The sequence below is a fragment of the Phoca vitulina genome, unplaced genomic scaffold (genome assembly GCF_004348235.1).
Source record: "Phoca vitulina isolate PV1807 unplaced genomic scaffold, GSC_HSeal_1.0 scaffold99, whole genome shotgun sequence".
NCBI lineage: Eukaryota > Metazoa > Chordata > Mammalia > Carnivora > Phocidae > Phoca > Phoca vitulina.
In genome coordinates, this window is record NW_022589802.1 from 2,844,209 (window position 1) to 2,856,955 (window position 12,747).

The following is a 12,747-nucleotide window of genomic DNA, read 5'->3' on the forward strand; positions in this document are numbered from 1 at the left end:
AGGAGTCTGGCGCGCCGAGTGGAAATCACCGGACGCTCTGACCGCCCGCGCCTCCGGCTCCTCGGCCACTGTTGACACATTGCTCCGGGACCGCAGGCTCCCCTCTCGAGGACTGGGGAGAGGGAGCCGGCTCTCGCCCCAACCCAGGCCGCCCCACCCTCCGGCTGCCCACGGGCCCCGCCCCTCGCGCACCAGCCCGCCCCCAGGCTAAGGACCTGCCCCCAGGCTGCGGCCCCGCCCCTCGCGCCGCGGCCGGGCCCCTGAGACTGCAGGCTCGCTCCGCCCCTCGCGCCACAGTCGCAGCCCCGCCCCACCTCACCTGGCCCCAGCCGGGCGCGCCCCCAGCACCAGTGCTCGTGCGTGCCCCTCCTCCGCCCTCCCAGGGCTGTGCGGCGCGCGCCGGCTCTGGGCGGGGCCCTGCAGTGGCGGCGGGGCTCCTCCTCCTCCTCCGACCCAGCGCCTCCCCGACCTCCCCCTCGGGCACTCTCGCGCTCACTGCGCTCCTCCGGGGCCCCTCCGCCAGCTCCCAGCCATGGTGGTCTGGCGCTCGGCGTTCCTCATCTGCCTCGCTTTCTCCTTGGCCGCTCTGGTCCAGAGAGGTAAGGCGGGCGGGGGGCGCGCGGGGACCCCGCCCTGTGGGCTCGCGGGGCGGGGGCTTGGCGCCCCGCGGCCCCGTGGTGCGCATGAGCGGCCCGGCCCCCGCCTCGCTGGCCTGCGGCGGAGGCTGCTGGCGGGTGGGCGGGGCTGTGCGGGGCAGTGGGGGTGCGAGCCCCGGGCCCGCGGGGACTGACCTTGCCGCGATCCGTGTGGTCGGAGAGGAGAGACCGGGCTAGAAACAGCGGGATAAAATCCCCCTTAAAATCTTGAACAAGGTGTCACCACCGGTGACAACAGCTGTCTCCAGGAGATTGCTTTTGGGAAAACCTTGAAGAGAGCGCACTCATTCCCTTGAGCGGGGCTTCTCAAAATGTGTTTTGAGGCCACCTGCAGCAGAAGCACCTGGGGAGCTTCCTGGGCGTATTCCTACCCCCTTTTGTCAGGATCTCTGCGGGGACGGGATGCGGGGGGCAGCGATATGTTGTAGGTCTAACCAGCTCCCCAGGTGCTTCTGGTGCCCGCCCCAGTTTTCTAGCCGTTGGCGATTTTTGCCAAGGAGGTGGAGAGAGAAATGCTGTCGAATCAAGGGAGCAAGTTTCCTAAAAGACCCTCAGTACTCCAAGTGTGGTCCAGGGCCTTCATAGGCATCACCTGGGACTTGTTAGGAATGCAGCATCTCAGGCCCCGCCCCTGACCTACTGAGTCAGATTCTGCATTTTAACTAGATCTCCTGGTAATTCGCAGGCACATTTAAGTTTGAGAAGCATCTTAGAATAAATGCAGTGCGTGGTTAAAAATAGACCCTCCAACGTGTACAGACAGAATCTTCTTACACTTATTTATATCCCATTTCCACATCAGAAAAAGGTTTGAGGAAAACACTGCAATTGAGCACGGGGTTGAGCTCTGAGCTCCCTGACAAGGAAGGCAAATTCAGCTAGTGAAAAACATGAGCTCAGCAGAAACAAAACTTTGTCCTTGTACTGAGTTCTAGTGAGATTTATGTTACATATAGGGAACACTGGAAAACAGTAGGCAGTCTAAGGCAGTTTTGCAAAAGATGCAGAAATGTTTCTCATGTGGGCAGCCATCCTGGACTTGGTACAAGAAGAGCCATTCAACATTCTACAAAGGTGTCAGGCTCTGTTCCAGACACTGATGATGCAGCAGTGAACAAGACTAAGACTCTGTCTTCATGGAGCTAACGTCCTGGTGGGGGGAGAAGACAAGCACAAACATCACAATATACATATTGACAGTGCCATGAAGAAAAATAAAGCAAGTACAGGGTTGTTGAATTTTCTGTTTCATTTTGCTTCTTTGGGGTTAACATTTTAATTTTGTTATGATGCATTTGTGGGGAAAAAGTCTAATTACTTGATTGGCTTGCATCTAATGATATGGAAATTTTGAAAGTGGAAGCACAGAAAAGTTAGAAAAATGATACTCCCTTCAGGGTGTCTTCTGGAAGTCTTCAACATGATTTGCACATTGAGAAGGGGAGGAATAGAGATAGGTCTCAGATTTTCACCATCATGTGTTATACTAGGTGATTTAGGAGGTGGTGGAGGAAACTGAACCAGTGCAACCATTTTACAGATGAATCGGAGGCACAGGGAAGTAGGAGGTAACTTGCCTCAGGTGGCAGAGTTAAGATTTGACCCCAGGCTTGTCTGATTGCACAGTCCTTGCTTCTAAGCACCTGGAGGCTGCGCTCCTACCTTGGGGAAAGTTCTCTGAACCTTGCTTGGTTTGCTCCGCCCTATTATGCCTAACAACAAAGGCGTCTTGGCGGGGGACCAGGAGTGTGTCACTCTCAGATCTGCGGCCCTGCCACCAGCTGCCACCTCCTGAGTGCTTGCTGTGTTCCAGGCATTTCACATATCTTGGTTTTAGTTGCCTCAATAGTTTTGCTGGTTAGGTATTAACGAGGGGTCCCTGGGCACAGAGCTTGGAAGAGATTGAGCCAGGATCCCACCCCGATAAGACTGCTACCTAGTGATCTTTTTAATTGTAATTAAGAGAACTGAACCGGAGGAAGCTTTTGCTTCAAGGTGGGGAACCTGCTTTGTGGCTCTTTTGTGCAAAATAAGATGACGGGTATGGGCTTTGAATTGCTGGTCTCTTCTGGGTATCCAGACAGCTACAGTTTGAGAGCTGCTGGGTCAAAATGAACAAACACAAAGCAGGTGCTTAGTTAGGCATCTGCTGCCTCTCTTGGAGCCCCACAGTGGTGGATTGGGTGGGCCTGCGCCAGAGCCATTTTAGTCCTGGTCCTCAGTAGTGACCCCTGACCGAGAAAGACGGGCAGCCCTCAGAAATCACATAGAACCTCGAAGCATGATTCGTGAAATCCCCTCCGGCTCTGGCAAGTTGAGACAGACTTCAGGCTTCCAGGAGTTTAAAAGGGTGGTTACCAAGTCATCCCCGTTCTAATTTTGGATGGTTTTTTAGTCCAGTGTGTATTTTACTAGCTCTGAAAAAACCCTCTGAGGACAAACATGTTGCCTGTATGCACCTACAGAAATAGGAAGCTGATTTTTTGTGCGGTGGGGAGAAGAGTCTCAGCGGTGCAGGTGGGCAGTAATGATAATGAAATTTCCATTTCCTGAATGCCCTCCATGCACGGGGCCCGTCAGTGCGCCACACACATTTACGCCTCATAACCACCCTGAAGGGTTGGCACCATGACCCATCTCCTTTTCTTATGTCCTTTATGGCCATTTGCATATGGCCTTGAAAAGTAACTCGGTGGTGGGGCACCTGGGTGGCTCAGTTGGTTGAGCATCCAACTCTTGATTTCGGCTCGGGTTGTGATCTCAGGGTTGTGAGACGGGGCCCTGCATCGGTCCCACGCTTAGTGTGGAATCAGCTTGGGATTCTCTCTCCCTCTGTCCTTTCCCCAGCTTGTGCGCTCGCGCGCACTCTCTCAAATAAATAAAATCTCAAAAAAAAAAAAAAAAAGTAACTTGGTGGTAACCTATTTCTCAGATGAAAAATGAGTAGCCCAGTGAGGTTTAGGACTTGAGCTCAGGTTTGTCTGAATAACCAAAGCGGGGGTCATGAATGCAGATACCCCCAGGGATGGGGCAGGTCATAGAAATGTGGAAAGTGGCCGAGAATAAGTGTGACGAATATGTAGGCAAGCCACCGGCTGCTGAGTACCTGCTCCCTTAAAGAGACGCAGTGCAGACCTTGAAAATAATATGCTAAGTGAAAGAAGCCAGTCACAAAAGCCCACATATTGTCCCATTTATATGAAATGTTCAGAGTTGGCAAATCCATAGAGGCAAAAAGTAGATGAGTGGTTGCCAGAGGCTGGGGGTGGGGGGCAGGGAATCGGGGAATGAGGAGTGACTGCTTAGTAGGTGCAGTTTCCTTTTGGGGTGATGAAAATGTTCTGGAACTAGACAGAGGTGATGGTTGCACAACCTTGTGAATGCACCAAGAACCATTCAGTTGTACACTTTTAAAGGGTGAGTTGTATGGTGCATGAATTATATCTCCATTTAACAAAAAATTCGCTGTAGTTCAAGCAGAACAAATGAGAGTGGAGGCAGCCTGTGATCCCTGGATTGGGGTTGGTCTTTGATCCCTGGGGCTCGGTTGGGTAGAGGAGAGAGAGGAGAGCAGAGTGGGCCCCATGTGTTGGTGGCGCTGAGATGCTAGGCTGGGATCCCGGCAGAAGCCCTGTGGGCCTACTCGGGATATTGCCACAGGGGCACGTGCAGGCTTGGCCCAGAGCTGGGTAACCCCCCACCTCCACCCCCGTGGCTGTGCACCAGGCAGTCATTGCACTGGACTGACAGGGTCTGGGGACAGTTTGCCTTTTAGTGTCCCATGTTTTGATTGGTTTTCGGTCTGTTCCTTGCTGTCACAGGTCACATCCCCATCCTCTCCATCATTTTGGACACCAGGTAACTAAAACATGTTTGTTTGTTTATTTAATGTGCCTCCCCCCAGCAGATCACCCAAGAGCCAGCCTCAGCAGGTACTGAGGAAGGGGCTGAAGCTACTTCCAGGAGAGATGGGGATGAGGAGGCCTTTTGGCTGCTCAGAGCGGGGTGTGGGGAGGAGCCGGTTTGGGGACTGGCGAGTTCAGGAAAGAGACCTTCCAGGTGCACTGACTTTCCTGGATTCTTCCGCCACCTGGCGTTGGCGCCTTGCCTGCTCTGTGTCCACCCCCTACTCTTTGCACTCGGCAGGTAGTCCTCTGCCGCTCTCCGTGTGCTTGGGGAGGCCTGGCTGCAGGGGCTCCTGTCTCCCAACCCGGACTCGGCTCTCCCTGAGTCTTGCTCCTAAGTTCACTGATTGGTCAGTCTTGGTTTGCCCGTAGAAGCTTTACGTCATCCTAAACGTGCCCCTAGCCGAAACCCGTGGGAAATCCTTGGGTGAAAGTAGGTGTTCCAAACGGAGGTGGGTGGGAAGCCCTAATCTCTGGCACCTGTGACTGTTAGGTTACTTGTAAAGGAGAGTTAGGGTAGCTAATCAGCTGCATTTAAATAAGATTCTCCCGGTATCGTGGCCAATTGAAAGACAGGGATCCTTTAAATATGGAAGATGGAGGCAAAGGAGTCAGAGCGAGTCAGAGAGCCACGTGATAGAAGATCTGAACCAAAGATGGAAGGGCCAGGAGCCAAGGGATGTACACACAGCCTCGAGAAGCTGAAAAGGGGGACGGACTCTCCCTGAGAGCTTCCAGAAGGAACGTTGCCCTGCTGACACCTTGTTTTTAGCCCAGTGAGACCTGTGTTGGACTTCTGGCCTCCAGAACTGTAAGATTAAAAAAAAAAAAAAGTGTGTTAAGTCTGTCGAAATTTGTTGTAGCAGCAAGAGCAACTAATAGGAAAACTAAGGGGTAGATACTAGCCTCCTCTTCATCCATTGAAAAAACTAGCTTATGATGTTTCCTTACATTGTTTTGATTTTGCTACCTTAAATCAATTCCCAGTATGCTCTGAGTTGAGGCATTTAAATGTGCAGAAAACTGGATTGCAGTGATGTTCTCGGTGTGCCACTGGACGCTGAGAAGCCCCCCTGAGGGCCCTGGGAGACCGCTACGTTCCTCATGCTTGTGTTTGGTTTTTTAAAAACTTCACAAGGAAATTGGAGCCCGGGCCTGCAGTACCTACCCCCCAGAGACCTTTTCCATCTCCCCACCCCCTCCCCAGTCCCGATGGCTGCTGGAAGCAAGTGCAGTCTGGGGCCCCGGGGACAGACCGAGGGTTTCTGATCCGTCTGGGCCACGCCTGCCCCTTTGCTGAGGAGGAGGAGGAGGAGTGAGCCCCCTCCAGCCCGGCTTCCCCTAATTGTGCTGTTCCCTGGCTCCCCAGGCAGGTGGGGGAAGAGCACCAGAGCGGGAATGGGTGCTCCTGGACCTCCACGCCAGCTTCAACCAGTTTTGAGCTCCGTTTTTTTTTTTTAGTTTTCTATCCAGGGCAGCTCATAAGATGTCAAAGGGGTCTGCAGCTTTTAAGCCAACAAAAACACTCTGAAAACTGTGGTTGAATTCCACCGAGAGTGGTGCCCCTGCCCAGTGAACATCTGTTTAAAGGGGAGGCTAGACAACATCTGGCTGGCAGTGCCAGGTGGTTCATGTGGGAATTACTTTCCAAATTAGAGACGGTCCCCTCAGCAGGAAATACTGTTGCAGTGCGGAATTCACTACCACCCAGGCACGGACTGGGCTCGTTTTGACATTCTTTTTATTTTTATTGCTGCTTCAGCTAGCCTGGGATGACGGAATTAACACAGAGCTTGCATTCCACTGTGGCCCCACCATTTGCTGGCGACAGTTGCCTTATCTGCACCAAGAGGCTGCTGATCTCTGCTTTGTTGGCCTCACAGAATTGTTGGAATAGCCAATTCATTGCTAATGCAAACAGGTGGTGTGTTGTCAAGGTATTAGTGAAGTTAGGCTCCCTAGACAGGCCAAGAAGGCCAAGATGCCACCTGCCTAAGGGGGTTCTATGAGAATTCGGGGGTTCATGTTTACAGAAGCCTTTACTTGGCCTGAACGAAAATGCCCCTGAATTCCTGAGGTGGGCTCAGAGTCCGAATGAGCGGGAGCAGCTCTAATTTAGGTGCTCTTTCTAGCCCTTTGGCTTCCTACCTACAGAGTTCTGGGTTCTTTGGCAGGAGCGATCCCTTTTTTACTTTTCATCATTCATTCATTTGGCTCCTCACACCAGCTCAAAAAAATGTAAGAATCCAAAGTAGTGCCTAAAAAGAAAGAAACAAAAAACATGTTTTAATCTTTTATTCATCACCTAAAATATAGCACGTGGACTTGTAGTTTGGGGCTCCCATTCGTTTCTTCCCGACACTTTGCTTCCCACCTCTCCCCTGAAAGTGCCCCTGGCCAGGGTCAGCAGTGGGTTCCTATTGCTAAACCTGAGGGTCATCTGCCACCCTCCGATCACTTTCTTCCAGGCTTGTCACCTCTCTGACCTCAGGGCCTGTGGGAATGCCTCCAATGTCATCCTTGGTGGACTTCTTTACCTATACTTGCTTCCCAGGTGCTTTCACTGGCTTCGTGGCTTCAAATTAAATTCCGTCTGCGTGCTTGTGACTCTTCAGTTTCTATTCCCAGCTGTGATAGCTCTTTGCCTCCAGGCGCCTACATTCAACATCTCCGCGGTGGCCCAGTGGCCAGCTAGTGGTTAGGTTATTGAAGTCCTTCAGTTCGCTCCACCCACCAACAGAATCCTGGCCCTTCCCCCAGGGTCCCTGGACCCCCCCCATCCTCCCCATAATCTGGCAAGCATGGGGATCATGCCCTGTGCAGCTGTGTTAAATTATTTTGACTATTACCCCTGCCAATAGGCCTCTCAGAAGGGCCCTGGTGCATACCTGAACTTCTGCTCATCTCCACCAACCTTCTCCTCCCACCTGAGTAACTGGCAGCCCCATCCTGCCGGTGGTGCTGGCCACTCCTCCAGGGCTCTCATTCTGTCACACCCCACATCTGATCTGTCTGCAGACTACGCTGTGATCACCCTCAGAATCCTTCAGACTCCCACCTCTTCTCCCCTCCTCCCTGGCTCCCTCTTGGCTGGGCCACCATTCCCCCTCTTCGGAGCCCTGGCAGTGACCTCCCAAGTGGTCTCTTCCAGAGTCCACTCCTGGCCCCTGTAGTTCAGTCTCCACACCGAAGCCAGGTGATCTAGAAACTGAAGCCCTCCTGTCCCTCTGCCCAGAACCGTCTGATGGCTTTGAATTGTAACAAAAATAAAGTGCAGACCCTTACTGTGGTCTACAAGTCCCAACAGAGGCCCTCTGGCCTCAGCTCCCACCCCGGCTCAGCACTCCCCTCTGGCTAGAAGGTCCTTCCCCAGGTAGGTGCATGTCCTCTCCCTCTCTTCCTCTCAGATGCTCCCACCTTAGGCCGTCCCTGACCCCCCCACACACACCTGAACTAGTACCCGAAATACCCTTCTATCCCCAGCTGGCTTGAGTTTGATATTTTCTGTCTGCCTGCCCCCTTGCCCACTGCCTTCTCTCTGCCACTAGACTTTTGCTTCACGAGGGAAGGGACTTGGTTTTTGTCTGCTTTGTCACCAGTATCTAGAACAATCTCTGGCACGGACTGGGCAGGAAATGGATGGCTTGGACACAGCAATTGAACATCTAATTAAAGAGCTATTTACAGGATCTGGGCCACATTAAGGAAGACCGACAAAGGGTGGTGAAGCAACATGGGGAGTGTTATCCACCCAGGGCTTCAAGGGGAGGAAGGGGTCCTGGCATCCTGGGTAGTTAGGGTTGTAGGAGCTGGATAGGCCTCCTGTAGGGTGGGAGCTCAGACAATAAACGTGGCAAGTATTCCCCCACCCCACCTCCAGTCTTTTCTTCTGCCTCCCATGGCTAAACCCATGGGTCCTGAACTGTGTACGCAGGTGCCCTGGGGCACTGCTGCAAACTCTGGGTGATGCCACGGATGGTTTTAAGTTTTGAGGAGAATGCATCAATGTGTGTCAGATACCGCACAAACTACCACTTTGAACTGGTTGGAGCTAAGTACGTTATAAACAGAGCTGTTAGGCCTCCCTGGCGCTCTGACGTCTGGTTGGCTTCAGTGCATCGGGTCCCTTAGTGTTTCGTGGCTTTTTCACTTTGAGAGGTGCAGGCCTACTCATCAGCTGGTGGACATTTGGGCTGTTTCTACCCTTTGACTACCGAGCTTGGTGTTCTTATGAACATTTGTGTCTAAGTCTTCGAACACCCATTTTCAGTTCCGTGGGGTGTGTATCCTAGTGCATGGCCTTTTATGACCTAGCCTTGGAAGTCACGCGGCGTCTCTTTTGCTGCATTCTGTAGGCTATGAGTCACTTAAGGATAGTCCAGATTCAAGGTGAGAATCTCTATCTCCCTTCTTGTTGGGAGAATGTCAGAGAATTTTTAGCCACAATTTAAAACTGCCACACAAATCCACTGGGATTTCAGGGTCCAAATGAAATGCTGCCTCCTCTGTGGAGGTATTAACTGCTTAGAGTTCTGTCATTTTGTGTACTTGTCTGACTTCTGGTTCTTTTATGAAATCCTTGCCATTTTGCATGTTATTGTACTTGTTGATAGCTCTGCATCTGCCTCTTCCTTGATGCCACTCTGCTGTCATGTTGTCAGCTCTCAGGGTGTTTCCCCAATGAGGGGGATGGTCTCGCCGGCTCTGAGGGTCTTTCCTGCGCTGATGTTCTCCGGAGCTTAACTTGGCCTTACTGGCCCAGGCTTTCTCCACGGGAAGGGGAGCACAGTGCCCAGCCTGCAACCCCCTTGGAAGTGCTTGCGGAGTGGGAGATTCAAGGGCTTTGGATGATCTCAGTAAGGTAGGGCATTTGCTTTTGTCCCTCTCTATTTTTCTTTTTTCTTTTTTAAAAAAGATTTATTCATTTGAGACCGAGAGAGAGCATGAGCTGGGGGAGAGGCAGAGGCAGAGGGAGAGGGAGAAGCAGACTTCCTGCTGAGCCAGGAGCCTGACGCGGGACCTGATGCCATGACCCCGAGATCATGACCTGAGCCGAAGGCAGATGCTTAACCATCTGAGCCACCCAGGCGCCCCTACCCTCTGACTATTTCTACTTGGAGAAGATTCACAGAGGGTTGAGCACTTTCTGTCCTGGGTAGAGGCTGTTGAGCAGAGTTTCTCCACCATGGCACTATTGACATTTGGAGTGGGCTTTCCTGTGTGTTGTAGGATATTGAGCAGCATCTCTGGCTTCTACCCATTAGATGCCAGCACCGCCCCCACCCCCCAAATCTTGCCAACCCAAAATGATTCCAGACACTGCCCAGTGTCCTCAGTGGACAGAACCATCCCGGGTTGAGACCCACTGCCCTAGAGACAGACCTATTCTTTATAATTCCACCCTCTGTTTTCAGTATTCCTCACTAGTCCCTAAAGTTTTCTGTTATTATTGTCATGTTGCTTCCAGATAGACATGTTGGAGTAAATCCGATCACAGCCAATCTGTGGATTGGCATCTGCTTGAGCTGACTCTAGGCTCCTTGGCGAGCTTTGTGCTCATCCTCGTTACATCAGGTATGTCACCGGTCTCCTTAGGTAGTTATTGTCTGCATGGATTTCCACAGATGGCTGGTCCCATCCAGTGTGTGTTGATCCTCATTAGTTGCACTTTTAGATGGTGACCTTATCTTTTTAAATACATTCTATGATTTTCTGATAACCAGTGAGGAAAAAATGAACAGAAAAATGAGCCAAAGACTTGACCAGGCCATTCATAGAAGAGGAAATCAAATAGGACAACAAACATGAAAAGATGTTTAACCTCATTAGTAATCAGAGCTGCAAATTAAACTATAATCAGATAAAATTACATGCCCTCCAATAGGCTAAAAATTATAATAAAGCCTGACAATACCAGGCGCTTACATGGTTACAAGAGTAATATGTATTCTTTGTGGTAAACTTGGAAAGTGCAGAAAAGTGTAGAGAAAATGCAAACCTCATAACCCAGGGTTAAGCAGTGTTACCATAATGGAATATAGTGTTTCAGTAATATTTATTCTGCAGAAATATATATTGCACATTATTGGTATTGAACTGTGTATATAGCTTTTACCTTTATTGTGAAATATAACGTAGATACAGGAAAGTGAGCGAGGCCTTTAACAAGTATAAAGTGAAAATCTCTGTCCTCACCAAGCAGGTTGAGAAACAGGTTGACAATATCCCGTTAGGCCTCCGTGTGCCCCCTCTTGATCACAGTCCCCTCTCCCCGACAGAGGTGACCACCAGCCTGATTTTTGTGCAGTCATTTTCTACTTCCGCCACCCATGTATGTGGCCCTAAACAATTTCAGCTTCGTTTGACCTGTCTTTTAACCTTACAGAAATGGAATCACAGTGTATGTAGGCTTTTGTGTTTTGCCTCTTCCCACCCACATTGCTAATGATCTGTTGTGTGTGTTTGTAGTTCTTTCATTTTCATTGCTGTGTATTATTCTGCTGTTTGAAGGTACTGTAAGTTTTTGTAATGCATTGTCTTATTGATGTATATTTCGATAATTTCCTGTTTCTTACCACTTCGAGCAGTGCTGCCATTAACATTCTTATGAAGATGGGCAAAAGTTTCTCTGGGAAAGTGGTTCTCAGACTGTGGTCTGGGGACCCTTTGAAGGCCCTGGAGACGTTTTCAGGGGGTTTACAAGGTCCACCTATTTTCATAATAACACTAAGATGTGAATTGCCTTTTGCATCTTCCTCTTCTCATGAGTGTATGGTGGAATTTTCCAGAGTTGATGTGACATGTGCTATCATTGCTGTAATGGCTAATGGGATGTGTGTTTGTGTTGTCTTGTGTTTTAAAGTTTCCCTGCTTTAATTTCTAATATCCTAAATATCAATGGATATAACCCACTTAAACACAAGATCTTTGAGATTCTCCATTTTTTAGTATATAGAGTCTTAAAGCCATAAAGTTTGAAAATTGCTGTTCTGAGGTTCTATTTAGTAACATTTCTGGGTTATCCAGTATTTGTAATTTCAGTCTTACAGGTGATGCTACACTATCTTCCAAAGTGGTTATACCAGTTTATCTTCCCGTCAGCAGCGTATAAAAACTTCTGTTGTACCACGGTGTCACCAACATTTGGTATAGTCAGACTTTAGTATTACATTAATACTGGTGGGTTTGTAATTTTATATTATTGTGGTTGGATTTACATCTCTCTGCTTACTAATGACATTGAGCATCTTTCCATGTATTGTCCAATTTGATTTCTTCTTTTATGAATTGCCTGGTCAAGTCTTGGCTCATTTTTCTCTTTTTCTATGGTTCTCACTTAGGATGCTTTATTTCCTCTTGTGCTTGGCTATTCTTGGCTGTGTACTGCTCATTGTCCTTGCAGTATATATGTGGGGATTCTTTGAAGTAGGATAAATGTGCCTTCTCCCAGAGATCTGTGTTTGATTTTGCCAGGCGCCTTGGGACATTCTCAATCTGGGATCACCTAAAACAGGATCCTTACCTTTCCCCCTTGCAGTCCTCTGGAGGCTGAACTGGGGAAGGGCAAGTTTGTTTTTGAGTCACCCTTACCTCAAGGGTGTAGCCCTTTGGGGTCCCAGTTTAATGTTGGGAGAATTTTCTGTTAGATTTCCTCGATTTGGGTGGCCGTGGGCCCCGGCTTCAGACCCTTTTGCCTGCCTCGGAAGGTTGTGGAAACAACTTTATCCAGATTGGCAAGTGCCTTCAGGGCAGACAGCTGAGTGTGCATGGTTGTTTTTACTGTCTTGTCAGTTCTTCAGTGCTTTTAAGGGGATGTTCTTAAAACCAACCATTTTAGTTGTTTTTAATTGGAAGGTTAGTCCAAATAATCAATCCTGCCCTTACTAGAAATGCAAGTTGGTATATATATGTGTGTGTGTGTTTATCTTTATCCTATTTATCTATGTAACCTTATGTTTTCAAGTAAAATTGTTTTGAATGTCTGATTTTTTGATGGATATTGCAGTGGACTCTAGGTCTTTGCTGTTATAAATTACATTTCAATAAATCAATAAATAAATATCAATACATTTCAATAAAAAACATAATATTTGGTTAAGAATAATGGTACCTAATTACGGGGTGGCTGGGAGAGGTGGGAGAGAGAAGGTCTGAATCTTAGTGCTCAGTTCATGCCAGTTACTGTT

At 49.5% G+C, this 12,747-nt stretch overlaps 1 protein-coding gene across 2 annotated transcripts in view; it reads left to right on the top strand.

Moving 5' to 3' along the window:
- Positions 1 to 303: 303 nt before the first annotated feature.
- The window catches only part of CD99L2 (CD99 molecule like 2), an 87,130-nt gene continuing 74,686 nt past the window's right edge, over positions 304 to 12,747 (top strand). Inside the window, exon 1 of one of the 2 annotated variants that reach the window (XM_032397469.1) lies at positions 304 to 599. In XM_032397469.1, the coding sequence (XP_032253360.1) occupies positions 533 to 599 (67 nt within the window). In that variant the 5' untranslated portion in view covers positions 304 to 532. The remainder of the gene's footprint in view (positions 600 to 12,747) is intronic. The other variant, XM_032397468.1, reaches the window with a different exon arrangement.